Genomic DNA, 22,899 nt, shown 5'->3' with positions numbered 1-22,899 from the left:
TTAAATTGCTCGATTATGCATATGAAGATAAGTTATAAAAATAAAATATACTCATTACAAAATAAAATATATAATATATATGTATAAAATAAATAATACTTACTATTTTATACAAAATATAGTTTCATAAACTAAATTTTAAATATGTTAATACAATTAATGTATATATGTAATATACATTTCTTATGTCTTGAAATCAATTCATATGTAAGTTATGTATAGATTACTATAAACACATTGGATATATTCACATTTACATGAAGTAGATGTTTTTTTTCTTTAATATCTTTGCCGATCATAATATTTATGTGAATACTTGCTCAAACGATCACTGTATCCATCATCATGATATTTATCCTCTGCCTTGTAATATACTTCAGGTGCTGAACCTACATGTCCTTGCCAATATCGTGTCCAATAAAGATCCTCTGGATTGATATCATGTGGATGTTTAGCATTTCGAAATACATGTACGCAGTATATGAGGCTTCCTATCAATGTTAAGAATCCGAAAACAAGGAAAACTATTCCCAAAATCCTAAAACAATTTCAAAATGTTAATTTTAAGAAATCTTAAAAAATAAATTCCTTTATATGCAATATTTTTATGAAATTAAGTTGTAATATAAATTATTAAAATTTATAATATTGTTCTGTCTAAAATTGGAGAGAAACTAGGAAAATTATATAACTCCTTACTTACCAAACTATTAATGGTTGAAAAAATTGAATCACTATAACAAAGCCTAATGCAACAAGAATTAAACCAAGATTAAGAAGTAACATAAGACAGCAAACTCCTTTGGTATTTGGGCAAAAAGGATTAGGTGTCGACATGGTTTCTATAATAATACCATCTTTTCTAGATGTGTGAGATTTTACTGATTTTGCAGAACCATAACTACAATGACTGGGTACTCGATGTCCTAATCTTGAACTTGGTGTTAGACTGTGATGCGATACATGGCTATTAATTAAATAATAATGCAGTTTATGATACAATCACATATATGTAAAACATATTATATTTTATTATATTTACAACCTTATATCTGAAGTTGCCCTATATGCAGCACTTGTAACATATATATCTGAACCATTGTCACATATGCTACCATGTGAAATACTTTTACTAAGAGGATGAAGACTATGTCTTGAAGATCCAGATAATACTGAACCACGACTATTGTGTATATTTCGTGATTGTCTTCCTTCTTCTTTTTCATATTTGTCTGAATGGTCTTTTTTCATTGATTTCATCTATCAAATTTAAGTACATATATAATAAATAATAGATCTCTTGAATGTTCTATTATAGTAGTAAGTAGTATTATAAGGTAACATATTGTATTATACATACACTATTTATTTAATACATATCTTTATGTACAATGCAAATTTTCATAATTATTAACATATTAATTATAGTACATATGTCTACAATTGTAAATAAAAGTTATAAATTACCATTGTAGCATGGTCAGTAGACACAATATATTCAGATACTGTACGATCTGATGGTGCACGATGATTATCATCTCCATCTGTTAAATATTCTCTATTTATATTATTGTGATATCCTAGATATCTTGAATTATTTGTCATTATGATACTTAAATTTGTATAATTTATCTAAAAAGTATAAGAAACTTTACAGATAGTTTAAACCAGTACCTTGCCATTAATAAACATAAACAATGAGAAATTATAATAATTAAAATTAATTATATTGCTCAAAAAAAAGAAGGGAGGCAGAAAGATGTGTTATAAATTCTAAATAATTACATAATATTTAGATAACAGAATTAAATATTATATATTCTTGATTTGAGCATGACTTACTTAATAAATAGTGAATGATATTTTTATGTGATATCACAAATTTCAAAAGATAATCTTGATTTTATATTTAGATATTTTTAGTACTACCTGTAAAAATTATTATGTAGTAGTAAATGATATTGAGAACTTCTTTAATAATACAATATTATGTTATGTATGCATTTTTCATTATTTATTAGTATCATAGGTCAGAAATAATATATTAAATATAAGTAAATTATTATTTGATATGATGAATGAATATGTGCATTGTATTTCCTCTAAATGATGTGGGGGCAACAAAGTAGGAATGGCAAATTGCAAATGAATTGCAAATACGTAATCATCATAGAATCTTTTAATTGTATGGTGTATGTGACAACACATTTGTCGCGGTAGTAAACTCCTAATTTAGTAACGTGATGTCATTTGACAAGGTCATATGCATCTTCAATCGATAATGTGATCATTTAAAATGCAATTTTCATTTTTTATTTGAATATTTTCTATTTTTTAATTTACGATTTTTGTTGGGACATGTATTTATATTTTCTGGCCCATATACTTAAATTTTCTTTATATGGTAAACATTTAAGAGAGATTAATTAAATCGACAAAATTCAAAATTAAAGGTAAAATGAGATAAATATATATAATTTATTATGCCCTTTTTATTACATTAAGCAATGTTAATTTTTTCCTTTTATTTCATTGTTCAATAAAAATATGTTTTCGTACACTATGAAAATTTCGAAGGATAACGTTGAAAGATTTACCTGCGCAAGCGCCATAAATCGTGTCAACTTAAGACCAAATATATATTATTTTTTAATTTATGTTTATTTTTATTGATTTACTTAATGCATTACAAAAATCAAATTTGTATCTGATTGGAAAACATATGTATAGAAAAGTAATATAGGAATTGTTGTATAATTATGTACCTAGATAGGCCAGATATCAAGATTGATCTTTATAAACATCATACCTGAAACACTCATGTCGAAGAGATTTGTCGAAAGCAAATTTTAGGTGTAAACTCGAGATTTACGGATTTCATATAATTATTATATGTTTAATTATTAATTTTTTTCTATGTAGAGATGTCTTTTTTCAGGAAATATTGGTCAAACATAAAATAATATTGATACATCATGGATGTTTGATTTTAGAAATATTAGTATTAACGGTACCATTTGGTACATTAGTGCACTTTTCTGTAACAAAACACTGTAACAAAACATTTAAATGTTAAAGTACACCAAGATTTTGCTTCAACAACACTGATTTATTTACGTTTAGATGGATACAGGTAGAACATAACTGCACGTTTCTAAGGCTTTCACGTTAGTGTGAAGATCTCGAGCGAAAGGTGTATTTATTACACCTTGGTAGATGAAAACACTTCGTGACGCCTTTAAAAGGCAAGGCGAAAAGCTGCATTGTTTTTTTCCAGTACAATTCTTTAAGAGGTCTTCTGTGGTTAGAAATTTCGAAAAATTCGATTATTGGATTTTGATATTTTCTTTAAGTAAGTATACAATGGCTGGCAAAGTACTCGTACACTCACCATAGAAAATTTCTATACATATATTGTACGTATTATATAAAACATTTTGAAATTTCATTAGCACTACAATGAGACGTCACTGCTATGATCATACTGGAGAAATTTGAACCCTCTGAAAATATATATAAAAGATGCAAGATATTTACTGCAAATTTATATTTATCAAAAAATTAATATAAAGTTTGATAAGTCACCTTACACATCTAATAAATGCTTAAGATCGTCCTACCCACTGAATATTCAGACTTATTAATATCGCAGATAATTGCCTGTTTAAATATTTTTATGATTTCTACAAAATATATATACTTATACTAAATATCTTGTAACTTTTGTATAAATTTTCAAAATTAATCATTTCAAATTTTACCAATATAATCATGATAGTTGACTGTCATTATAGTACTAATGAAATTTCAAAATGTTTCGTAATATCTATAAAAGATATCGACAAGTGTATGAATACTCGAATTTTTCCCATGGAAAATGTAATGGTACAAAAAATAAAAGGTACGAATATACTCGTGCGATTCATTGTAGGTACTATTTTAAGAATATTTCCTGAAAATTTCAAGATGATTCTATGTAAATTAAAAAATAATTTTTTACGTGTCAATCGAATTTGAAACTTTAAACATGTTTTTCTCAGAACGATATTTTCAAAATCGATGACCATAATTAATCGAAAACTGCTGAACGGATCTGTTCCGAATTTTGAGAGCTTATTTTTGATATGAAATAAAGATATAAAAAGATTTGGATACAAAAATCTAGCCAAGAATTTTATTTTTCAGTTTAGTTTTTATTTTATGGCTGAAAAGATCATTTAAAATTTTTTAAAATATTTTATATTTTGATTACTGGACGACATTATCAAGTTCTAAATAACTCTTTCAGTCTCAAAAATTAGTTGTTAAAAATAATATTATGTACGATTTTTAAATTATAATCAATTATATTAACAATTGCGCATGCGTTGAAAGTGGTAAGTATTATAAACTCCGCGCCAAAAACTGAAACCTTCGTTTAGATTCGTATATGTATGTTAATTGTATAAGCATAAATTATTGGTGAATTTTTTAATAGAAAAATAATTTTTTGTTGGGTGCTGTAAAAATATTGTAATTGTATAATTTGTGCATGGAGGGTTTGAAATGTCTCAACACGGTGCTGCTTTGCAAACTTATAATCAAGAACTTGTAAAGTGTAAATTTATATTTATTTATTTGTAATCAATGTAATTAATACGATATGTTTGTTTTATTATTATTTTATATTCAAATACGAACATAAAGTAGAAATGAATTTTAATATAATATTAAATGGTACATATAGGTTATAAGTTTGTGTATGTAAATATTGATATGTTACTTTATTAATTTTTTATTTTCTGTAGGTTTAGAAGAGATGAAATTAAGGCGTACAGAGTTACAAGCGGAAATTGAATCTCAGGAAGAAGAAAAAAATCATTTGCAAAGAGAAATAGAAAAGTTGTCTTATAAATTAACACGTCTAAATGATAGTTTAACTAAAAAGATAGCAGTCAGAAATGAATATGATAGAACTATTACAGATACAGAAACAGCATATGTAAAGGTATATCTATTGTTTCTTATAGTTTAGAACAAAAGTTAGATTTAATAAAAACTTGTTATGTCACAGGTAACTATAAATAGTAACTATAATATATAGATATAAGTATATTTATTATTATAGGAATTTATATAAGAGTTGTTACAATTACAGATTTTGGAAAGTTCACAACTTTTATTAAATATGATCAAGAGAGAAGCTACAAATTTAGACCAAACATTAGTTAAAGCTAACATGGACAAGCAACAGTGTTAATGATAAATGTAAAATAAAAATTAAACAAAATGGAGAACATTGAGTTTATAAATTTACAAAATATATTTATTGAACTTGTAACTATAAATAGAAACAAATCTATAGATATCAGTGCAACAAGTACAAAATTGTAAATATCTAAAAAATTTACAACTTGTTCTTTAAAATCCTTATATTTATGTAATAGAATATTTTATTTTTTTATAATCTATAATCTATAATCTTATGTTGCAGTTGTATTTTCACTTTTTATGTAAGAATGATATCAAATAATTTACTTTTGTTAATAAAGTTTGTATGAGATAATAGTTTTTGTGTAATATTACATATTAGTATTGTATTGTACTGTATTCCTTTATTGTATTGAAGCTTATGCCTATTACAATTTCTTTTGAATATTTGCACATTTAATACATTTTGTTTCTATCTCAATTTATTCCACTAAATTAAATTTTAATTTACTACCTAAATATAGCTATATCTTAATTACTATATAGCTTATATTTCCTAGTTCATTATTTTTTGTTATTTTGACTTATCTGCTAAGATGTTTGTACACATTTTTATGCTATATGTTCCCTTATTAATAATTCCCTGTTTTGTGGTATATATAATAACTAGTATTAATTGTAACTAGTTATTCAAATATGAGTTATAAATTGTGTGATATTTGTATAAAAGCATTATATAAGTAATTATATTTACTATAATAACTTATTATATATATAAAAATTGATTATTATACTTATGTCTGTTCTTATAAGACTATTTTTAAATATAGTTTATAATAAATTGATTACATGAAAGAATTTTTAGTCTATTATTCATTAATTCGTTAACCTTTCAGTAATTCATAATATGAGATGAAATTCCTATACATATATCATCGAATTAACTACAGTTTTAATTATGTATGTACACTTTATTGTATTCACTTTAATTTATTTATTATAGTTTGACTTCAAAAAATTGTTTTCAAGTATACATATTTTGAATTACTAATGCGGGTACATTATACAATAGTTAAATATATTTATTGTACAAAATAAATATATAAAGTATTGATTTCCTTATTTAGAGATATGAGTAGTATGGAACTACATGATATTTGATTTTATTTTCAAATGTTTAAAAAAATATATTCATATTCAAATAAAACTCATATTAGAAATATTTTGGATACAATTAAAAATTTAGGCATTACCAAGAGCTTTTTGTTCATTCCATACATTCAATAACTCATTTGGATTTCCATATCCATGAGAACTTATTACATATTTGTAATTAAATTTCGTATAATCCTTCTTATAAAAATGAAATTCCTCGCAATGAAAAGGTTCTATGTCTGCCTTTTTCGCAACTAAGCCTAAAAAAATATCATCAAATTTGAAATACTTAGTATAAAGGCTAGTATAATACATATCTAAAAGAGCTTCTCTAGACAGTATATATGCACCAGCTGTAACATATGGTGGCCATAAATGGTAAGGATATTCATTAAGAGAAATATACCATTTAGAAGACTTGTGACGATGAGGTGAAGATACAAATACAAATCCTGCAAATAATCTAACATCTTCTGGAAGTTCAAAATCAAAAATTTGTCTTTTTGTTCTATTCATTGTCAATTCATCTTTTATATGTTCTTCCTGGAGAGGTTTTAAACTTATACTAGTTTGTATATCATAATTATTTGCAGGAAGTGTATGTAATGTTTTATTATAAAAATCTTGCTTTAATCTATGCATAAAATGTGTTCTTTTTAATTTTTCATAAACAGACAAATTCTTTCTATTTAAAGCATGAACATTTTTTTGTATAATTGTATCATCACTTAACTCTTCCATTTTATCACTATCTTTAATTTCTCTCTTTTTATGGGTATCGATTTTTTTTGGCTCTTTTAAATAATCAGGATAGTTAGTTGGATTTCTTATAAATCTTAAAACATTTTTTACAGAAACATATATATCATCATCGACAAACATGTAAAATTTTGAGTTTGAACAATATTTTACTAGCCATTTAAAAGCCATCATGGTTTTGATAGTGTTATTATAATATGAATCTATAAAATCTGCTTGTATGATATCTTTATATTTTGCAGCCTCAATTCTTACATTTGTTTGAAGTTCATCATCATATGGATGTACACCTAACATAAAGACTGTTCTTGAGGGTACATCAAAAAATCTTTTTTCATAACCCCAGGAGTTTCTAATTGCTAATCGTCTTTCAAAATTTTCTATTGCAGATTTTACTATATAGACAACACGAAACATGTTGTATGCAGGGTCTACGCATTTTTGTTCATTATCAATTAAAAATGTATATTTATATTCATTTATGGGTTCAACAGTAGGTTTTCTATTATGTCGTAATGCATTTACAAATTCATGCACATCACCTTCATATGGGTAAACAAAATTTGAATCATATGTAATTTCAAATAAATGTGTGAATGCTCCGAAATAATTAAGCAATATAATAAGACCAATACAAATACAAATATATGTTAACTTGGTCTTTGATGTTAAACGAAGGCTTGAGTGAAAACAGGTATGCAATAAACAACACATCTTTATAAAGTATATTTTTACATAATTGCTTCATTGCCTATAAAAATGATATACATATATTTTCTCCTCATTTATCTTTATGTTATTATTTTATGTAAAAATGTAAGTACTTACATGATTGTTATGTATATGGATTTCAAGAATGTTTTTAATGTATACTCCAACATGATAAATTTATTAATATCTTAATTATATCAATATTTTACTTTTTTATTTATTTTACTAAGGATAAAATTGCAAAATGCTACTTATTGTTTTGAACTAATGACTTATACTATAGATATATACATACAGGTATAACTTGTAATGTTTTGAATACATCGATTTAGTTTTATATTAATATCAATTAAACGTTGGTGTCAATTGGTATCAATTAAACAAACATTTTTATATTCATTATTAATTATAATACATTTCGATATTTTAAACTTAGTGACTTATTGTATACTTTTTCGCTAGTAGTGAAGCTTTTGTCGGTAGGTAGAGGTAATTTGATATATATATATATATATATATATATACACAGATAGAGTACGCGGTCATATGTTTTCATGTAAGTGGATGCAATATGAGAATAGAAAGAGAACGTTGCATAAAGGCCCCTTCAGTCCTTATCTGATCAGGCATGACATTGTCGCCCTTCGTTGATTGGTGCATGGACATAATATTCCTAGATTGGTGTTATACTTCATATTTATTGTACGAATGTGCATGCTTTATTAGACAAGGATCCAAAGAGTCTCTATGGAGCATTCTCTTTTTATTCCTATATCACTTTTTCAGCTCGCTCACGCACTCTATTCTTATATCTCTATACTCTATGAGTAGTTTTAGTGTTACCAACAAAATTTAATAAATTATTTAAATTTTCAAAACTCGCGTTGTTATAACGTTAATAATAAAACGCTAGAATAAAGTACATAAGATGTAATAAATATATTTATAACAAAGTTAAGCAATATTCTATGCTGATATAATCATTGATATGATTAATAACAATTTTATAATTATTTTTATCGTAAGAATTTGATATATATAAATACATATCGGATCATCGCGATAGAAATTTAGTTTTTCCCTACGTCTTTAAATTTTAAATGAAACATTAAATAAACAGTATGTTATTAACTTAAAATTTATATTTGTAGAAAAAGTAATTTCTGTTGAAAGTATTTAACTCTTGAAGATAGCTTTAGTTCTTTTATAAATACACTGTTAATTCCTTATGGAATTGACATTCTTCTAATGTTGGTAAACCTTTGTTCTGAAGTTAGTTGTTCACTTCAAAAGAATCGGAGCAAAGATGGACTCCTAAGAAATTTTTATACACACCAGTCATTCGACTTTGGATTTTCTTCATTAAATTTTCTTGAAACGTTCGAGATTATTCTTATATGACCAAGTCTGCCGTGTGAACGATGATTGTACAGGAACCAGTGCAGGTAAGATTGATTAAGTTTGAGAAATAACTGGCAGTGACGTGCGATTTTCTATCTGGACGCATCATCCACACTTATTGATACTGACATGAGAAATTGAAAACCGTTTACACGCATGTTTGTTATTCAACAGAAAATTGATTTTCAATTCTGTGCGATATTTTATGATGCTTCGTTACTTTCGCGATATTCTACCATTAATCAGGTTATCAAGATTCTAGTTTATTTGATATTGAATATATTCTTATGTGAGGGTAAACTTCTTTAGGGTTGTTTGCTTTTGCGAAATGGACGTAAACGGGAGGGGATATGACTATAAATAAGTACAAACCTTTATGACGTTTATGATTTTTTTGTATTTTGTACATAAACTAATAAATTTTTATGAATGTCAGCATGTTACTTTGTGTATTAGAAGTTAACAACAAATATGATGTATGTACTTTTGTATTTGTAAAAATATGATTAAATGTTTTTTTCATTATGTGTATTTGTGTGTTATGTCAATATATTCTAACGTGTATGATTACAGGCGGCCATATGGCATTGTTTAAATCATTATGCTTATCCAGATGCAATATTTTTAGCAGAAAGGTTGTGTGCAGAAGGTAAGGTTTTTTAATTATAATTTTGATAACATTCAATTTATCTCTTGGCATCTTTTAATTACGATATTATATTGTCATTTTAGTTGACTCAGAGGAAACTTTATTTCTTTTGGCAACATGTTATTATAGATCAGGGCGAGTTAGACAAGCTTATGCACTACTTTCCAAGAAAGCTCCAAATTCTGCACAATGCAGATTTCTTTTAGCCAAATGTTGTTATGATTTAGAGAAGTAAGTATTAAATTGTTCTATTTTGTTATTTTAATGTATTTATATAATTTGATATTTTAATTACCAGATATGCAGAAGCAGAAGCCGTGATAATTGGGGGATACTATAAACAGTTAAAAAACCTGGAAGAAATAGTAACTCAATTTGGAGAACATGCATGCTTCTCGCTTCAGATTATAGCAAAGATTTATTATAAGATGATGCGTACAGCAAAGGGAAATGATGCGCATAAATTGGCTTTGAAGTTAAATCCATTTCTTTGGCATTCGTTTGAGGAATTATGTAATGTTGGTGAAGTAGTAGATCCTACAAAAATTTTTCAGTTAGATAAATTAGATAATTTTGCAATGTGCCATGGTAGTACACCTACTCCCATTTATGCAACTGAATCTGATCTCATTGTACCTACAAATAATTCAAATGGTACACCTACAAATGGGACTACTGTGTAAGTATGCAATTTTTAAAATATTTAAATAACTTTATATTATGTTATTCGTATTTTATAGTACCCCTGCACAAATCACAATGGCATCAACTATAATTAATGGCGTTGGACCTGGTATACGATTATATTCTCCTGTAGATGAAAGTCCACAAAGTTTACCTACACATTATAATAATTGTCCTTCAATATCACCAAGAGCTAAACTTCCACGGTATCGTAGTATGTTCAATAATACAATGAGCCCCCTTACTCCAAGTTTTGGTATTCTACCATTGGAAAGCAATACACCTGAACCAACAGTTTTACCTTCACATACTACTCTTACAGAAGCTAATGATCAGAAAAGTCTAGCAAAACGTGTTAGCAGTTTAAGGGCTCATGTAGGGGTAAGATTTAAGTTGCAACTGATTGATTTATAAATGCATATATATGCTGTAATATACTAAATTATATAGAAAATATTTTAACTTGCAGCAATTAATGTCAAGGAAGGAAACTCCTTTACAGCAAGGGAAACCGGTATTTTCACAATCTGGAAATACAAGTAATAACGCTAATATCGTAACAGCTACACCTACTACTCCAACACCAGCTCCACCAACACTGCAAGGTACCAATGTTAGACGTTCCTCAAGGCTCTTCAGTCACAGCTATTCAGTCAAGGTAGATTTATTTGTTTTATTATAATTTTTCGTTCCTAATTGTGTGGTATTGTATGATATTGTAGGTACATTCAGTGTTATAGTATTATAACTATACTCAAAATAATTTTTTTCTTTATTAGGAAAATAATAAATCTCCAAATAGAAATAAATTTGCAACTCCAAAGTCTCCGTCTCGCAAAACAAAAGCTAGACTTTCAAAAACTAACTTAAATAAAGCTAACTTTAATGAATTAAATGAGAGAAATCGAAATGAAAAAGAAAAAACTGAAACAATTACATCAGAAAAAGCTGTAGCTAGTGTAAATGCATTAAACAATCAAGGTAGTACTAATGTCTGTGCAGTAACACTCCAGAAACAATGTGCTGGTATGTTATCAATATTATAACTTCGTTTTGGAAGAAATTATTTTTTCTCAACAGTTTATGTATTATGTATATATACGTGTATATATATATATATATATATATATATATATATATATTTCTTTTTTTTCTTCAGAGGGTTTAATGTCATTGCTACAAGAATTAGGAGAGGCATATCAACATTTAAGTCAATTTAATTGTACCCAAGCTGTTGAAATATTAAGTGTTCTTCCAGCACGACATTATAATACAGGATGGGTATTATCTATGTTAGCTCGTGCACATTTTGAAATGGTAGATTATAAAAAAGCTGCTAGGTTGGTGTCTACTAAACTGTAAAATTAAAAAGTTGAAATAGTTGATAAGAAATTCTAACTCACTATTTTTTGGTAGTTATTTTGCTGAAGTGAGGCAGTTGGAACCTCAAAGGACTGAACTTATGGAAATTTATAGTACAGTTTTATGGCATTTGCATGCTGAAGTGCAACTGTCTACTCTAGCACAAGAACTTGTTTCTGAAGATCGTAATTCTCCAGCAGCTTGGTGTGCTACAGGAAATCTGTTTTCTGCACAAACTGAGCATGAAACGGCAATTAAATTCTTTCAAAGAGCTATTCAAGTACGTCGTTTATTTGTACACTTTAATATTGACGGAGATTTTAATTTTCGTTTTACATTTTTTTATATAGTGATAAATTTGTCAGTTATAATTGAGATGCAAGTTTTATTTTTCAAATGTATAGGTAGATCCCAATTTTCCATATGCCTACACACTGCTTGGTCATGAGTATGTTCTTACAGAAGAATTGGATAAGGCAATTACTGCATTTCGTAACGCTATCAGACTTGATCCTAGGCATTATAATGCATGGTAAGTTTAATTGAAGAGATTGTTTAGGAAATTATAAGATATTTTATAACGAGATAATTGTATTATTTTACATATGTTGTTTTTCTTATTTTATAGGTTTGGATTAGGGACAATATTCTCTAAACAGGAACAATATAGTCTAGCAGAATTGCATTTTCAACGTGCTTTACAAATTAGTCCACAGAATTCGGCAATAATGTGTCACATTGGTGTTGTGCAACATGCACTGAAGAAAACTGATGAAGCTTTAAAGACTCTGAATACTGCAATCGCAAATGACCCTGATAATATGTTATGCAAATTTCATCGTGCAAGTATCAACTTCTCAATTGGTCGGCATGCGGAAGCACTTAGGGAATTTGAGGAATTAAAAAATATTGTACCCAAAGAATCTCTAGTCTATTATTCAATAGGGAAAGTAAGCATTGCTATGTTTTTTTTTTTTTGTCATTACATTTTATATTCTTTTACTTAAGTTGTTTTTTTTTCGTTAGGTACATAAAAAGTTGGGTAATACCGATCTTGCACTAATGTACTTTAGTTGGGCGACGGACTTAGATCCAAAGGGTGTTAATAGTCAAATGAAAGAAGCTATATTAGGTCCAGGTCAAGGAGACGAAGAATCTCCAGCGACTCAATCAGGTAATTAGCATAATATTCAACGTATGAATTTTACATAAACGAAACTTTACTACGTAAAACTTATTAATATTGTTAACGTGTTATGGTATCATTTATGTGCACATATACGTATAGACGAACAGCAGATGCAGAGTAATTCGATGGAACAAGAGATTGATACTAGTAGAGAAGCAAGTGCCGCGAGGCTCGCCGCAAATGTCTCAGTTGAAGCTCATGCCGATGATAGCGACGATAGTTTATGAAGATATCCTATTGTGTGCAAGATTGCTATAAAATGAAGCATTATTGCGCGTCACCATTTACTTTTGTATTGATCGATACGATCAATTTTTCAACTAATTTAGCTCATTGTGGATCCATACTTTCGCGTGCACTCGTCAATTTTGTCTGAGCAGTGCTATTATTATCTTTAATATTTATATCGTTTCCGTAGACTTTTAATAGTGCTACGTCTTTTTGAGAAGCTAAAAAGTAAGCTAAAAGCTATTCTCTGAGTCGTTTATTTTTTATTACATTTGTCGGAAAGGAAAGAAGGTACTTTTGGATGATCGATAGTTTTTGAGAGAATGTGTGTGTGTGTGTGTGTGCGCGCGCGCGCACTTGCGAGTGAGTGAGTGAATGAAAGAGAAAGAGACAAAAGAGGAAAGCACGAAAAAGAGGGAGGGGGGGAGAGAGAGAGAGAGAGAGGGAGGGAGCGTGAGAGAGATTCAGCAATATCTATTTCATCGATCTTGTACATTACGCGTTTCACTGTATATTTTTTACGATTGCTTGTCTTACTTTTATACATATATATATGTTCGAGTGTTTAATGATTTTCATTAAGGATTGAGTACAGACTGTATTGCGTTGAAGTATGAGCGAGTGTAAACGTAAGCATGTCGTAAGTAGATAGGAAATATAATTAATTAACTGAGTAAATAAGTATGGAAAAGTGTAAATGTAAATTATTATTACTATATTATCACCATTAGTGCTACGAGTACTATTATTCATATAATTACCGTTGCTGATTTAGTGATCATGAAAACAAACAAACAATAAAAAGAATATTTTTGGCCATGTTAGTGGTCATTGGACGATCGTGCAATTCTCGTCGTGAAGTAATCACCGTTGGATTGATCTTGGAATTGGTTTCATCATGGATAGATTGTTTTGTGCGCGATGTAATGCACTGTTGTGCAATGGGTAATAATAATTCTAGACAAAAAGATAGAACACGCATGCCATCTTTAATTTCTCATATTATAATTATGGTACTGTGAAAACTTTGAATGTTATATGAAGATTACCTTCCACTATCTATCTAATCTAAACATTACTTAGATTGACATTACATCAATGAGTTCTCTTGGTATAAATACGAAAATGAACACAGACAAGGTGATAGCACACTTGAAAAATATAAACTTATATTTCATATTACATAAGTTATAAATACAAAAGTATATAAATAACATAGTTATAGATGTTTTTAACGATGTGCAGAGGCTCCATGGTTCTCAATTACTTCAGTCATCTTGATTGATAAGGATTTATACAAGACTTTAATTGTGCATTGGGAAATATTTTCCAATTCTCTTCTATCGCAGGATTTTGAATCGTGCAAATCTTCGAATTGTCTGCCTTCTGTGTAGGTAGCTCGTGATAGCAATCTGCAACAGTTCTCAATGATTTCGAGGTTTGAGGAGCACGCTGGCCATCGAAGAACGGAAATTTTTTCCTTTGAAAAATATTCTTGAATAACTTTTGCCGTAAGCACAGCAGCATTATCTTGCTGGAACATATATTCTGGTTTAGCAATTTATTCTGCATACTTGTCAATGTGACTTTTTATTAATTGCAGGTAAATTGTACAATTCATTTTTCTTTCTAGAAAACTGATTTCCTTTTAATCCGATGCCAGGTCAGAAAATTTTTCTTAATGGTTCTTTTCGAATTCTTCTCGATAATAGTACGAACATACGAGTGAACCATCCAAGTTGAACCGTTTCTCATCGATAAAGATAACTTTTCTTCAGTGTACATGTTTCTTCGCAGATGCCAGTCGTCCTTTCTTATGTTTCGTTGTTAATCGCCTGTATTTTTGTCCAATCTATAATTGTTTGTGGCACACGACACACGTTTTGGCTGTTAGTTTCCATCCTAGCTTCGCGAATGATTTCTCTTGTAGCGGTACAATAGTTTGCGATGCAGTGCGGAGTATTGTCCTTGTCTCGCGTTAAGATAGTGCTGCTAGTCTTCCATTAGCATAGGTATCTTTTTACCATAGGCATTTTATATCTTTTAATAAATTATAAATGACTTTGATCGATTTCCATCGTTATATCTGTAATCGTTAGTCTCCGCCTTTTTAAAGCGAGAGTCGTGTTTATTTCATTGTTACTCAACCTTTTACTACGGCTCATCGTGAAAATATCGATTTTACAAAGAACGCCTTAATTGCCTGAAATCTCGCGAGATACCGAAGAGAATGTAAATATACTTTAAGCACGCTACCATTTTGTCAGGTCTCCATTTTATATTTCTACCATTATACATATCGCAGATCTAAGTTATGTTTACGTATTCGTTGAAGATAGTCTTCCCACAACGTTCAAAGTTTTTGCGCTACGATAATCTTAATACGAGAAATTAGAGATGGCACGCGTGTACTATCTCTTAGTCTAAGAGCGTAGGTCTAAACGATTCTGAGGACCATAAGCGAGTCGGAAGTCATTTTTTCCTACTCGCGAGTGTTCATCAAAATATCCTGAAAGTCTATGTCATATATTTACCAATGACAGACCCAGTTATTGTTCTGAATGAAGTATACGTTATACGATCACGAACTTTTTGCTGTACAGTAGTTAACGATCACTTTTAATTCTGGCGTGCCTTAAACATATCCAACTTGTTTCTCCTTTGTGTCACACAAACTTCATATTATCTCGGTTAAATGTTATATTGATTCTTATACTTCGATGAGCGTTGGAAACACGTGTTTCTAACGATCACTTTGTTCGGAATAAGTTGGGTGATCTAATACGTAAACACATGTCATAGACTTTTCGGTGGTGTTCATCTGTCGGAATATTATTTAATTGTATGCGACAAGAATCCCTTTATCACGATATGATACGGTATGCACGACGGTATCTGGTGTTCATGTTCATAAGAAAATATATGTGCCGTATATTAGGCGCGTTAACGATACGTTATTGTGTTACCAGATTCTACGTAAAGGTATGCATTCTAATGACGACAATGATTTCTGATATGTGCTGCATGAAAAATTGCACGAGAAGGTCGTAGCATTTTATATTGTATACATTCGAAGGAAAGAGAGATAACGAAAAAGGATAGACGAATTGCCGACTGAAATCTGTATATATATAATATATAAGCATAGGTATATGTGATGCGGCATCTCGTCCCATTAATTTTTTCGATTTAAGCACATCCCACATTTTTTTTTCTTTTTTTTTTTTTTGTTCTTTTACAAATTATCGTTTATTCGTTTGTCGAATTTCCCTTGTAAATGTAGTTTCGAACAATGATTTATTAATATTCCCGGTGGACCGAGGACGACTGTATATTTCTTATTTTCTGTTTTATTCTTAGATTTGTAATTCCTGTACAAAGTTGAGAAACGATGAATTTTATAGCGTTCAGAAGCATCGTGGAAAAAGACACGAAACTCGGGCTGTTTTTTCTTTTCTTTCTTGTTAGTTTGTAATGTATGTATTTCTTTTTCTCTTTTGTGTAAAGAGGGGGATGCAAAAGAATTACGTTGAGATTTGTAAGTATAATACAAAATTATCGCGCGCGTAATTCAACCAAAGAGAATTTCTACGACGAGGCTGACAAGCTCTTTAATTAAAGAAAATCATTCGACAATTTTATCGGCTTCGAATTCAGATACGCTTGATCATTTTGATTTTCATTACGATAATTTTCTTCTTCTTTCTTTTTCTTCGTTTCATTTTATTTATTTATTCGTTTATCGTTCTCAAACGATTTTTTCCTCTGCATACCCGATGAAACGAAAGTAACACGACTGTCCGAGCGAATGAATAATCGAAGCTTCTTCCCTTTGACTTATCCTCGACTGTTGCCTACAACTCATCGATACGCTTTTTAGTTGTAAGGTACAGATAAGAGGGAGAAATAGAGAAAGAGAAAAGTAACAACGTCGTACAAACGGATTAACGTTCTACGGAATTGTATAAACGGCTCGTTACGAAACGTTTCATTTCTTCGCCGTGTGTTTTTGCTTTGCCTATCCAAGTCTTGTAATAGCAGTTCGACAGAGGCGAAAGTTGCAGTAATTTCGAGGAACTTTGTCGTGTTACTCGTTACGAAAGATGTATGTGCAAAATAAAGGCCTGCACTTTGTATAAAGCGTTACTTTCTTTCTAATCTCCGATATCGTAAAACGGGGGCTAATAATAATAAAGGGATACTTAGAATAAAAGTAACAAATAATTCGTTTGTAACGATTCGTAAGAAATTGTCAGACAAATATCATCTATTTTTATGTTTCTCAACGGGAAAAGGAAAGAAAATTGCATTTTTTTATGCGAACACTGTACTTTGAGAATTTTTTCATATTAGACGTGGCGATCAGTTTTCGACCAAACGCGATGATATCAAACTAACTGAAAACGCTGAAGTTTTTACGAGACGTAGACCGATATGGCACGAAGAATTTGCCAATGACGAGAATATGAATTTGCATAAATATCCCCGGTCTGATCGTACGATTCTGCGTTTCGAAAATTTCGCTAGTTTTAGTTCACTCGATATTACTGCGTTTTATCGAAGAATTACTCTACGATCGACCAGTTAGTTTTGCAAATAAAACTTGTCAAAACCGAGGCTTCTGTTCGCAGAAGGAACGAAGTTATAAATATGTGTAAACTTATTCGTAGCCTTGTTCCTTTTCTTCGGCTTCATCCGTGGAAATGATACGACAAACAATTTGACAAACAATTATGAATTTTAATATCGAACGAGCGAACACTGTTTATATATAATTATGTGATATCGGTTGAATCATTTAGCAGGAAATTTTTTATCGATTATTATTAGTCAAATTCTCTAAGATATCATTGCTCGTACGTAAGGAGCAAAGTCTGTCCGCTCGGAAATTTTTAAAATGTATTTATCCGTTATTATAAGTTAGACAAGGATCTTACGAGAATATCGATTGAATTTTTTCTTTTATAATGATAATAACGAACTATGATTCTATGCGTTGCGAGTGCGGAAATACTGGAAATTACATTATTGTATAAAAATAACGATTCTGTCTTATAGAGATAATGTATATGTAAAAAATTAATTAATTAAAATAATTGAAACTAAAGTGGCAGTAGGAATTCCGAAAACGGTAGCTCTACCTAAATAATTAGTCAAATTGTTTATTATATTTTGAGATATAATTTATTAAAGTAATCCAAAGTATGTAACGAATATTATTAATGTAAATGTTTGGATAAAACGAATGATAACAATAAGAAAGCTTGTAATTAATCCTCTTTATTTAGATCATAAGACGTTGAACGAACCTTGGAATTCAATATTTTTAAGGTTTTAATTTCATTCAACGAAATGCGGAAAAATCCGATACGAACGAAATTCGTTAATTACGTACCATAACGCGTCTATTTATTTCTATTTAAAAAGTAGTTCTGAAGGTTGAAGTAAGTCTAAATTCTCGGATACTTGACTTATGCCACTGTGACCTTCAATCTGCAAATATTTCCTCATTTGTTATTTTTGTCTCAGATAAAAAATGTTCGCGTCCGACCTCGTTACGGTAAAAAGGCTATCGTTTGATCACCTTTCAGATTTTCTTCGCGCGTCTCTCAAAGATTTCTAATTGTTGCGAAACAGCGAATCTCTTTCAAAAGATAATCCTTCTGCTGGCCATCAAATTTCATCGAAATAAATTTATTTGATCTATCCGATTATTCGATTAACAAAGACTCGCCCAAGACCTTGTCGAAGTACGCGTGTTGATCGTATTTTTATTACGTAACTTATTAGTGTTACAACGTATGTAAACATAAAACGTTAGTGCGCGACAAGTAGGGCAAGGAATTGGACGTTTTCCAGCGTTTCTGTTCGTAGAAATCTCAACAAGTTAATTGCAAACGGAAAAATAAGATCGTTCAGACGTACGATACCTTCGTTACGTTATACCGTACAAACGCCGATTAATTATCCTTTCGCTTACTTTGTGTCTGCGGAAATTGTTCGGTGGTCTGTTTGTGATTTTTGAAAATCCGAATACGGAGGAAAACTGGTACATAATACATAATCGCGTACATAAAAGGATGGCGCACGCGTCCAGTTCCGTAGAAACTGGTAAAGTATACAACCTACTTGCTTTTATTTTCGGAGCTCTTTTGTCCAATCTAATTAACGTTATTGGCGAAACTTAATTCGCTACGAATTGCAACTTCTTACCAATAATAAATTCCTTTGTCCGATACCGATAACAAGTTTGATGGTAAAAGGACTAAAATTTAAAAAATCGACTATGCGTGTAGATTAGAAGCTATTTAATTATGTGAGTTGACGCGAAATTGTAAAATAGAAATCGTAGAGGATGATTGTCTGTAAGTCTATAAATGGTAGCTCGTAATTTTTACATTCTCATTCGCCTACTCGTTTACGTTTGTCGTTAAGTTATCGTGCGCGTTACAATCGCGTTATTCGACTATTCTTCTTTCTCAAGTTCTTGGAAAGAGAAATGCGAACCAGCTTGGGAGGACCCTTACGCACGAACATCTATCGATGAACTACGAAATGTTTTACATACGGCCGCCGGATCATTTGAAACGGTTTCTCGATGGGAAAATCGAGCTTCAAAACGTCGGAGTGTTGAAACAGTACCCGTAAGTGCAATAAACGAAGCTGGAAATTCAAACAGCGGAAAGTTACATTTTTATTTAATTAAACAGGAATTTCTATCAAAGTTTCGTTCATTCCTTTACCTACGTTCTACGAAAAGCGACAGATCATAGCTATGGTATTGATTTAAACGAACATAGGCAGCGGTTACAACGATTTGCTTTTCTTTCTACAGTTACAGTAGCCCGTATAATTTAATATACAACGATACGTACGCAGAGGACGCTGTTCTGGAGGATGTAAAATTGTACAAAGAATTTGGCGGCGGTACTATCGTGGAGAATAGTAATCATGGTTTGGAACGCAACATTCCATTCATGAAGAAAGTCAGCTTATTGACTGGAATTAACGTCATCGCCGGAACTGGTAACATATTTTCGCGATCAATCGATGAATACCTGATTCGTCCGTGAAATATTCGGTCGAATACGAACGTGCGATGGCGCATCTTGATTTTGATTAATTTAAAAGATCATTCGAGACAAATTTCCCTATACGTACGTGAATAGCCACTTTGCCAAGATAGCAGGATATACAGTGACTCGGAACATCGATCGTATGCCGAGCTACCTTTCACTCCTTAGCCAATTAGCTGTGTTTGACGAGTACACTCGTCACCGCTTACTCGTTGCAACACGTTTTAAATACACGACGCATATTTTCGCAACAGCTAACTGGTTAACGCGTTACCGGTACGAATCAACAGGTGTTGCTCGAGGGTGGCGGTGATTTAGCTGGCTGCGTGTCAGCTGTTCCTTTGGATTCGCATTCCAACGACTACTACGCGTTGATTCGACATCAAAATCCAAACATCGTTTCGGTGGAGCTGAAATTTTTATGCCAGCCTTCGCGCGCTAACAAACGCGTTTTATGTAATTCCGATAATCGATTATTAATCCGGAGGCTGTCGCGTAACGCGTGTCCCTGCTATTTACATTTATCGTTTTATCGTTGGACGTTCATGTACGTAAGAGGAGCAACTTTCTACGGTAGCTGTAACGAGAGGTCAGCTAAATCTCGTGTTCGTTTTATTACAATGTCGAATTTATTTCCTATCTAATTTTGCTGAAAGGTTATTACATTGGCGCAACTCAAAATAACGAGGATCTGTCGAAGGAAGACATGTACGATGTAATGCTGAAAGAGATGACTATTGGTTGCGAGGAGTATCCTGATGTAAAAGCAGGATTCATAGGAGAAGTTGGAAGCATTTGGCCAATTACGCGTACGTATCTTGCGTTGAATGTCACTCCGAGATGTCCACAAATTCGCAGTTCAATTTTATACGATTAATATTACACGATCTCTTTTATCATCTTTGTAGCTTGCGAAAATATCTTGACCTCCTATAAGTGACCTCCGCGTCTCGAACACCGTACCCTAAATCTTTCTGTATGAGCTTTTGTATGAGCAAAGTCGAATACTTCTGGTTAATCCTACTAATCGTATTTCGATTTCTCACGTAGCTTTCGAGAAACGGTCTATCCAAGCAACCGGCGAGGTCCAGGAACAATTGAAGTGCCCCGTCAGCTTTCATCCTGGAAGGGATTCTGCGGCACCCTTGGAGATAATGAGAATTTACCAAGAAGCTGGCGGCAATGCGAAAAAGGCGATTCTCTCTCATCTCGATCGTACGTGTAATCGTATGCTATATATGCTGTATATATGTTACGTTAGGTCAAGGTGGACCGAGTCCTGTAGAATTAGCGGAATTCTAAATCGCGACAACGAGAAGTTACCAACTGTTTTATCGATATAAATCTTCAATTTCGTGCATAACGTGGCACAATTACCGATTGTTTTGTTCTTATTACCTGGTTAACACGATTCGTAAATCGACAGGAACTATACTGATCCCGGAGGACCTTCTGGAGTTCGCCGATGAAGTGGATTGTTACTGCCAGTTCGATCTTTTCGGATACGAAAGTTCCTTTTATCAGCTAAATCCACAGGTGGATATGATTTCTGACGCGCAGCGGATCGATAATGTGAATTATTTTCGACATGAACAGAAGCTGCATCGTGTACTCTTGAGTCACGACATTCACACGAAACACAGATTAGTACGTACTTAGACATTGTACTTAATGAATCACGAGACTGCGGACGTTTGTGCAAATTCATGGTCTTATAAATGAAACTGAAGCTAAATATGACAATCGGTATGCTTCGGATACTTTATGTACCGTGTATTTTACATGCTGTACGCCCCGCTGCTTAGGCCGAGCCCCTTGCGTTCGTGTAAGGAGGTTTGCTCGCGTGCAGGCATATTTTGGCCGATTTTTAATCGTCAATAATTAAAAAACAAAGCCGAAAACGCAATTTTTTTACTCTTGATTTTCATCTTATTTCGACTTCAAGAGTCATCCTTTAAATTTTCTGACACCTGTAACTGAACCATCCTGTATATTCACATAATAGAATCTCGAATTCCAATTTAAATCTTATCCGATTTAAACCTTGAAACCTTTAAATTTCCAAACGATGCACAAACGTACGCGGTCTATCTATTAACGATATGATAGAAGAAAAGAAATACGAAAAAACCCATCCTGACTGTTCTAATGAAATATATCGCGCTTTCATTTTCAAACGAAGATGAAATTTGGTGGGCACGGATTTTCTTATATTTTGAACAACATCGTGCCAAGAATGGAGCTGAAGGATTACACTTCCGATGAAATCGACACGATAACTATTCACAATCCAAGAACTTGGCTGACGTCTTGAAGGCTTCCAGCGAGAGGTATCACGAAATCGGAATTAAGGCGAAAGAATATTTGTATATTTCTAAAAAATTATATTTCAAATAAACTTCATATTGTGCATACACGTTTGCGATAAGACCGACTTTTTATTAAAACGGTTGGAATTTGCAAAACAGTTCAACGTTTAAACAGCTTGCATATCG

At 31.1% G+C, this 22,899-nt stretch overlaps 5 protein-coding genes across 13 annotated transcripts; 3 read left to right on the top strand and 2 right to left on the bottom strand.

Moving 5' to 3' along the window:
* Window positions 1-54: 54 nt before the first annotated feature.
* Window positions 55-3,266, bottom strand: LOC126926122 (uncharacterized). 3 transcript variants are annotated; one of them, XM_050742235.1, is made up of 7 exons: window positions 3,118-3,266; window positions 2,810-3,051; window positions 1,843-1,929; window positions 1,468-1,632; window positions 1,046-1,260; window positions 704-967; window positions 55-538 (listed from the first exon to the last, which is right to left on the bottom strand). In XM_050742235.1, exons 4-7 carry the CDS (start codon window positions 1,603-1,605, stop codon window positions 280-282), a joined length of 876 nt encoding a protein of 291 aa, XP_050598192.1. In that variant the 5' UTR covers window positions 1,606-1,632; window positions 1,843-1,929; window positions 2,810-3,051; window positions 3,118-3,266; the 3' UTR covers window positions 55-279. The 3 variants fall into 3 exon arrangements, with proteins under 3 accessions (XP_050598192.1, XP_050598204.1, XP_050598202.1); XM_050742247.1 differs by having other exon boundaries at window positions 704-949; window positions 2,810-3,204; XM_050742245.1 differs by lacking the exon at window positions 1,843-1,929 and having other exon boundaries at window positions 2,810-3,204.
* On the top strand, window positions 3,208-5,547 carry LOC126926208 (microtubule nucleation factor SSNA1-like). 7 transcript variants are annotated; one of them, XM_050742385.1, is made up of 3 exons: window positions 3,208-3,352; window positions 4,788-4,987; window positions 5,138-5,547. In XM_050742385.1, the coding sequence occupies exons 1-3, from the start codon at window positions 3,217-3,219 to the stop codon at window positions 5,237-5,239; spliced, it is 438 nt and encodes a 145-aa protein (XP_050598342.1). In that variant the 5' UTR covers window positions 3,208-3,216; the 3' UTR covers window positions 5,240-5,547. The 7 variants fall into 7 exon arrangements, with proteins under 7 accessions (XP_050598342.1, XP_050598381.1, XP_050598351.1 ...); XM_050742424.1 differs by lacking the exon at window positions 3,208-3,352 and adding an exon at window positions 4,366-4,590; XM_050742394.1 differs by lacking the exon at window positions 3,208-3,352 and adding an exon at window positions 4,366-4,597.
* Window positions 5,548-5,574: 27 nt separating this feature from the next.
* Window positions 5,575-8,636, bottom strand: LOC126926074 (beta-1,3-galactosyltransferase brn). Its single transcript, XM_050742182.1, has 2 exons — window positions 7,933-8,636; window positions 5,575-7,855 (listed from the first exon to the last, which is right to left on the bottom strand). Exon 2 carries the CDS (start codon window positions 7,816-7,818, stop codon window positions 6,433-6,435), a length of 1,386 nt encoding a protein of 461 aa, XP_050598139.1. The 5' UTR covers window positions 7,819-7,855; window positions 7,933-8,636; the 3' UTR covers window positions 5,575-6,432.
* A 447-nt stretch (window positions 8,637-9,083) lies between these two features.
* On the top strand, window positions 9,084-18,590 carry LOC126925951 (cell division cycle protein 27 homolog). Its single transcript, XM_050741972.1, has 13 exons — window positions 9,084-9,260; window positions 9,790-9,865; window positions 9,949-10,096; window positions 10,164-10,544; window positions 10,606-10,930; window positions 11,019-11,207; window positions 11,329-11,575; window positions 11,709-11,889; window positions 11,966-12,191; window positions 12,316-12,443; window positions 12,540-12,861; window positions 12,938-13,085; window positions 13,200-18,590. The coding sequence occupies exons 1-13, from the start codon at window positions 9,237-9,239 to the stop codon at window positions 13,325-13,327; spliced, it is 2,523 nt and encodes an 840-aa protein (XP_050597929.1). The 5' UTR covers window positions 9,084-9,236; the 3' UTR covers window positions 13,328-18,590.
* On the top strand, window positions 13,841-22,832 carry LOC126926084 (phosphotriesterase-related protein). The gene is made up of 8 exons (XM_050742208.1): window positions 13,841-13,968; window positions 19,322-19,439; window positions 19,813-19,972; window positions 20,164-20,354; window positions 21,061-21,213; window positions 21,455-21,619; window positions 21,831-22,051; window positions 22,587-22,832. Exons 1-8 carry the CDS (start codon window positions 13,942-13,944, stop codon window positions 22,716-22,718), a joined length of 1,167 nt encoding a protein of 388 aa, XP_050598165.1. The 5' UTR covers window positions 13,841-13,941; the 3' UTR covers window positions 22,719-22,832.
* Window positions 22,833-22,899: the final 67 nt, after the last annotated feature.

The sequence above is a fragment of the Bombus affinis genome, chromosome 2, assembly GCF_024516045.1.
Source record: "Bombus affinis isolate iyBomAffi1 chromosome 2, iyBomAffi1.2, whole genome shotgun sequence".
Lineage (NCBI taxonomy): Eukaryota > Metazoa > Arthropoda > Insecta > Hymenoptera > Apidae > Bombus > Bombus affinis.
This window is presented reverse-complemented; position numbering and strand designations above follow the sequence as displayed.

Coding starts and splice junctions, on each gene's coding strand:
- LOC126926208 (XM_050742385.1), top strand. CDS start 3,217: ATGAAAACACTTCGTGACGCCTTTAAAAGGCAAGGCGAAAAGCTGCAT. Junction 3,353..4,787: donor GATTTTGATATTTTCTTTAA/GTAAGTATACAA, acceptor TATTTTCTGTAG/GTTTAGAAGAGATGAAATTA. Junction 4,988..5,137: donor CAGAAACAGCATATGTAAAG/GTATATCTATTG, acceptor TTACAATTACAG/ATTTTGGAAAGTTCACAACT.
- LOC126926122 (XM_050742235.1), bottom strand. CDS start 1,605: ATGACAAATAATTCAAGATATCTAGGATATCACAATAATATAAATAGA. Junction 968..1,045: donor AGGGCAACTTCAGATATAAG/GTTGTAAATATA, acceptor TTTAATTAATAG/CCATGTATCGCATCACAGTC. Junction 539..703: donor TTTCAACCATTAATAGTTTG/GTAAGTAAGGAG, acceptor AAATTGTTTTAG/GATTTTGGGAATAGTTTTCC.
- LOC126926074 (XM_050742182.1), bottom strand. CDS start 7,818: ATGTGTTGTTTATTGCATACCTGTTTTCACTCAAGCCTTCGTTTAACA.
- LOC126926084 (XM_050742208.1), top strand. CDS start 13,942: ATGAGCGAGTGTAAACGTAAGCATGTC. Junction 13,969..19,321: donor AGTGTAAACGTAAGCATGTC/GTAAGTAGATAG, acceptor TTGTGTCTGCGG/AAATTGTTCGGTGGTCTGTT. Junction 21,620..21,830: donor GATTCTCTCTCATCTCGATC/GTACGTGTAATC, acceptor GTAAATCGACAG/GAACTATACTGATCCCGGAG.
- LOC126925951 (XM_050741972.1), top strand. CDS start 9,237: ATGATTGTACAGGAACCAGTGCAG. Junction 10,545..10,605: donor CCTACAAATGGGACTACTGT/GTAAGTATGCAA, acceptor CGTATTTTATAG/TACCCCTGCACAAATCACAA. Junction 11,890..11,965: donor GATTATAAAAAAGCTGCTAG/GTTGGTGTCTAC, acceptor ATTTTTTGGTAG/TTATTTTGCTGAAGTGAGGC.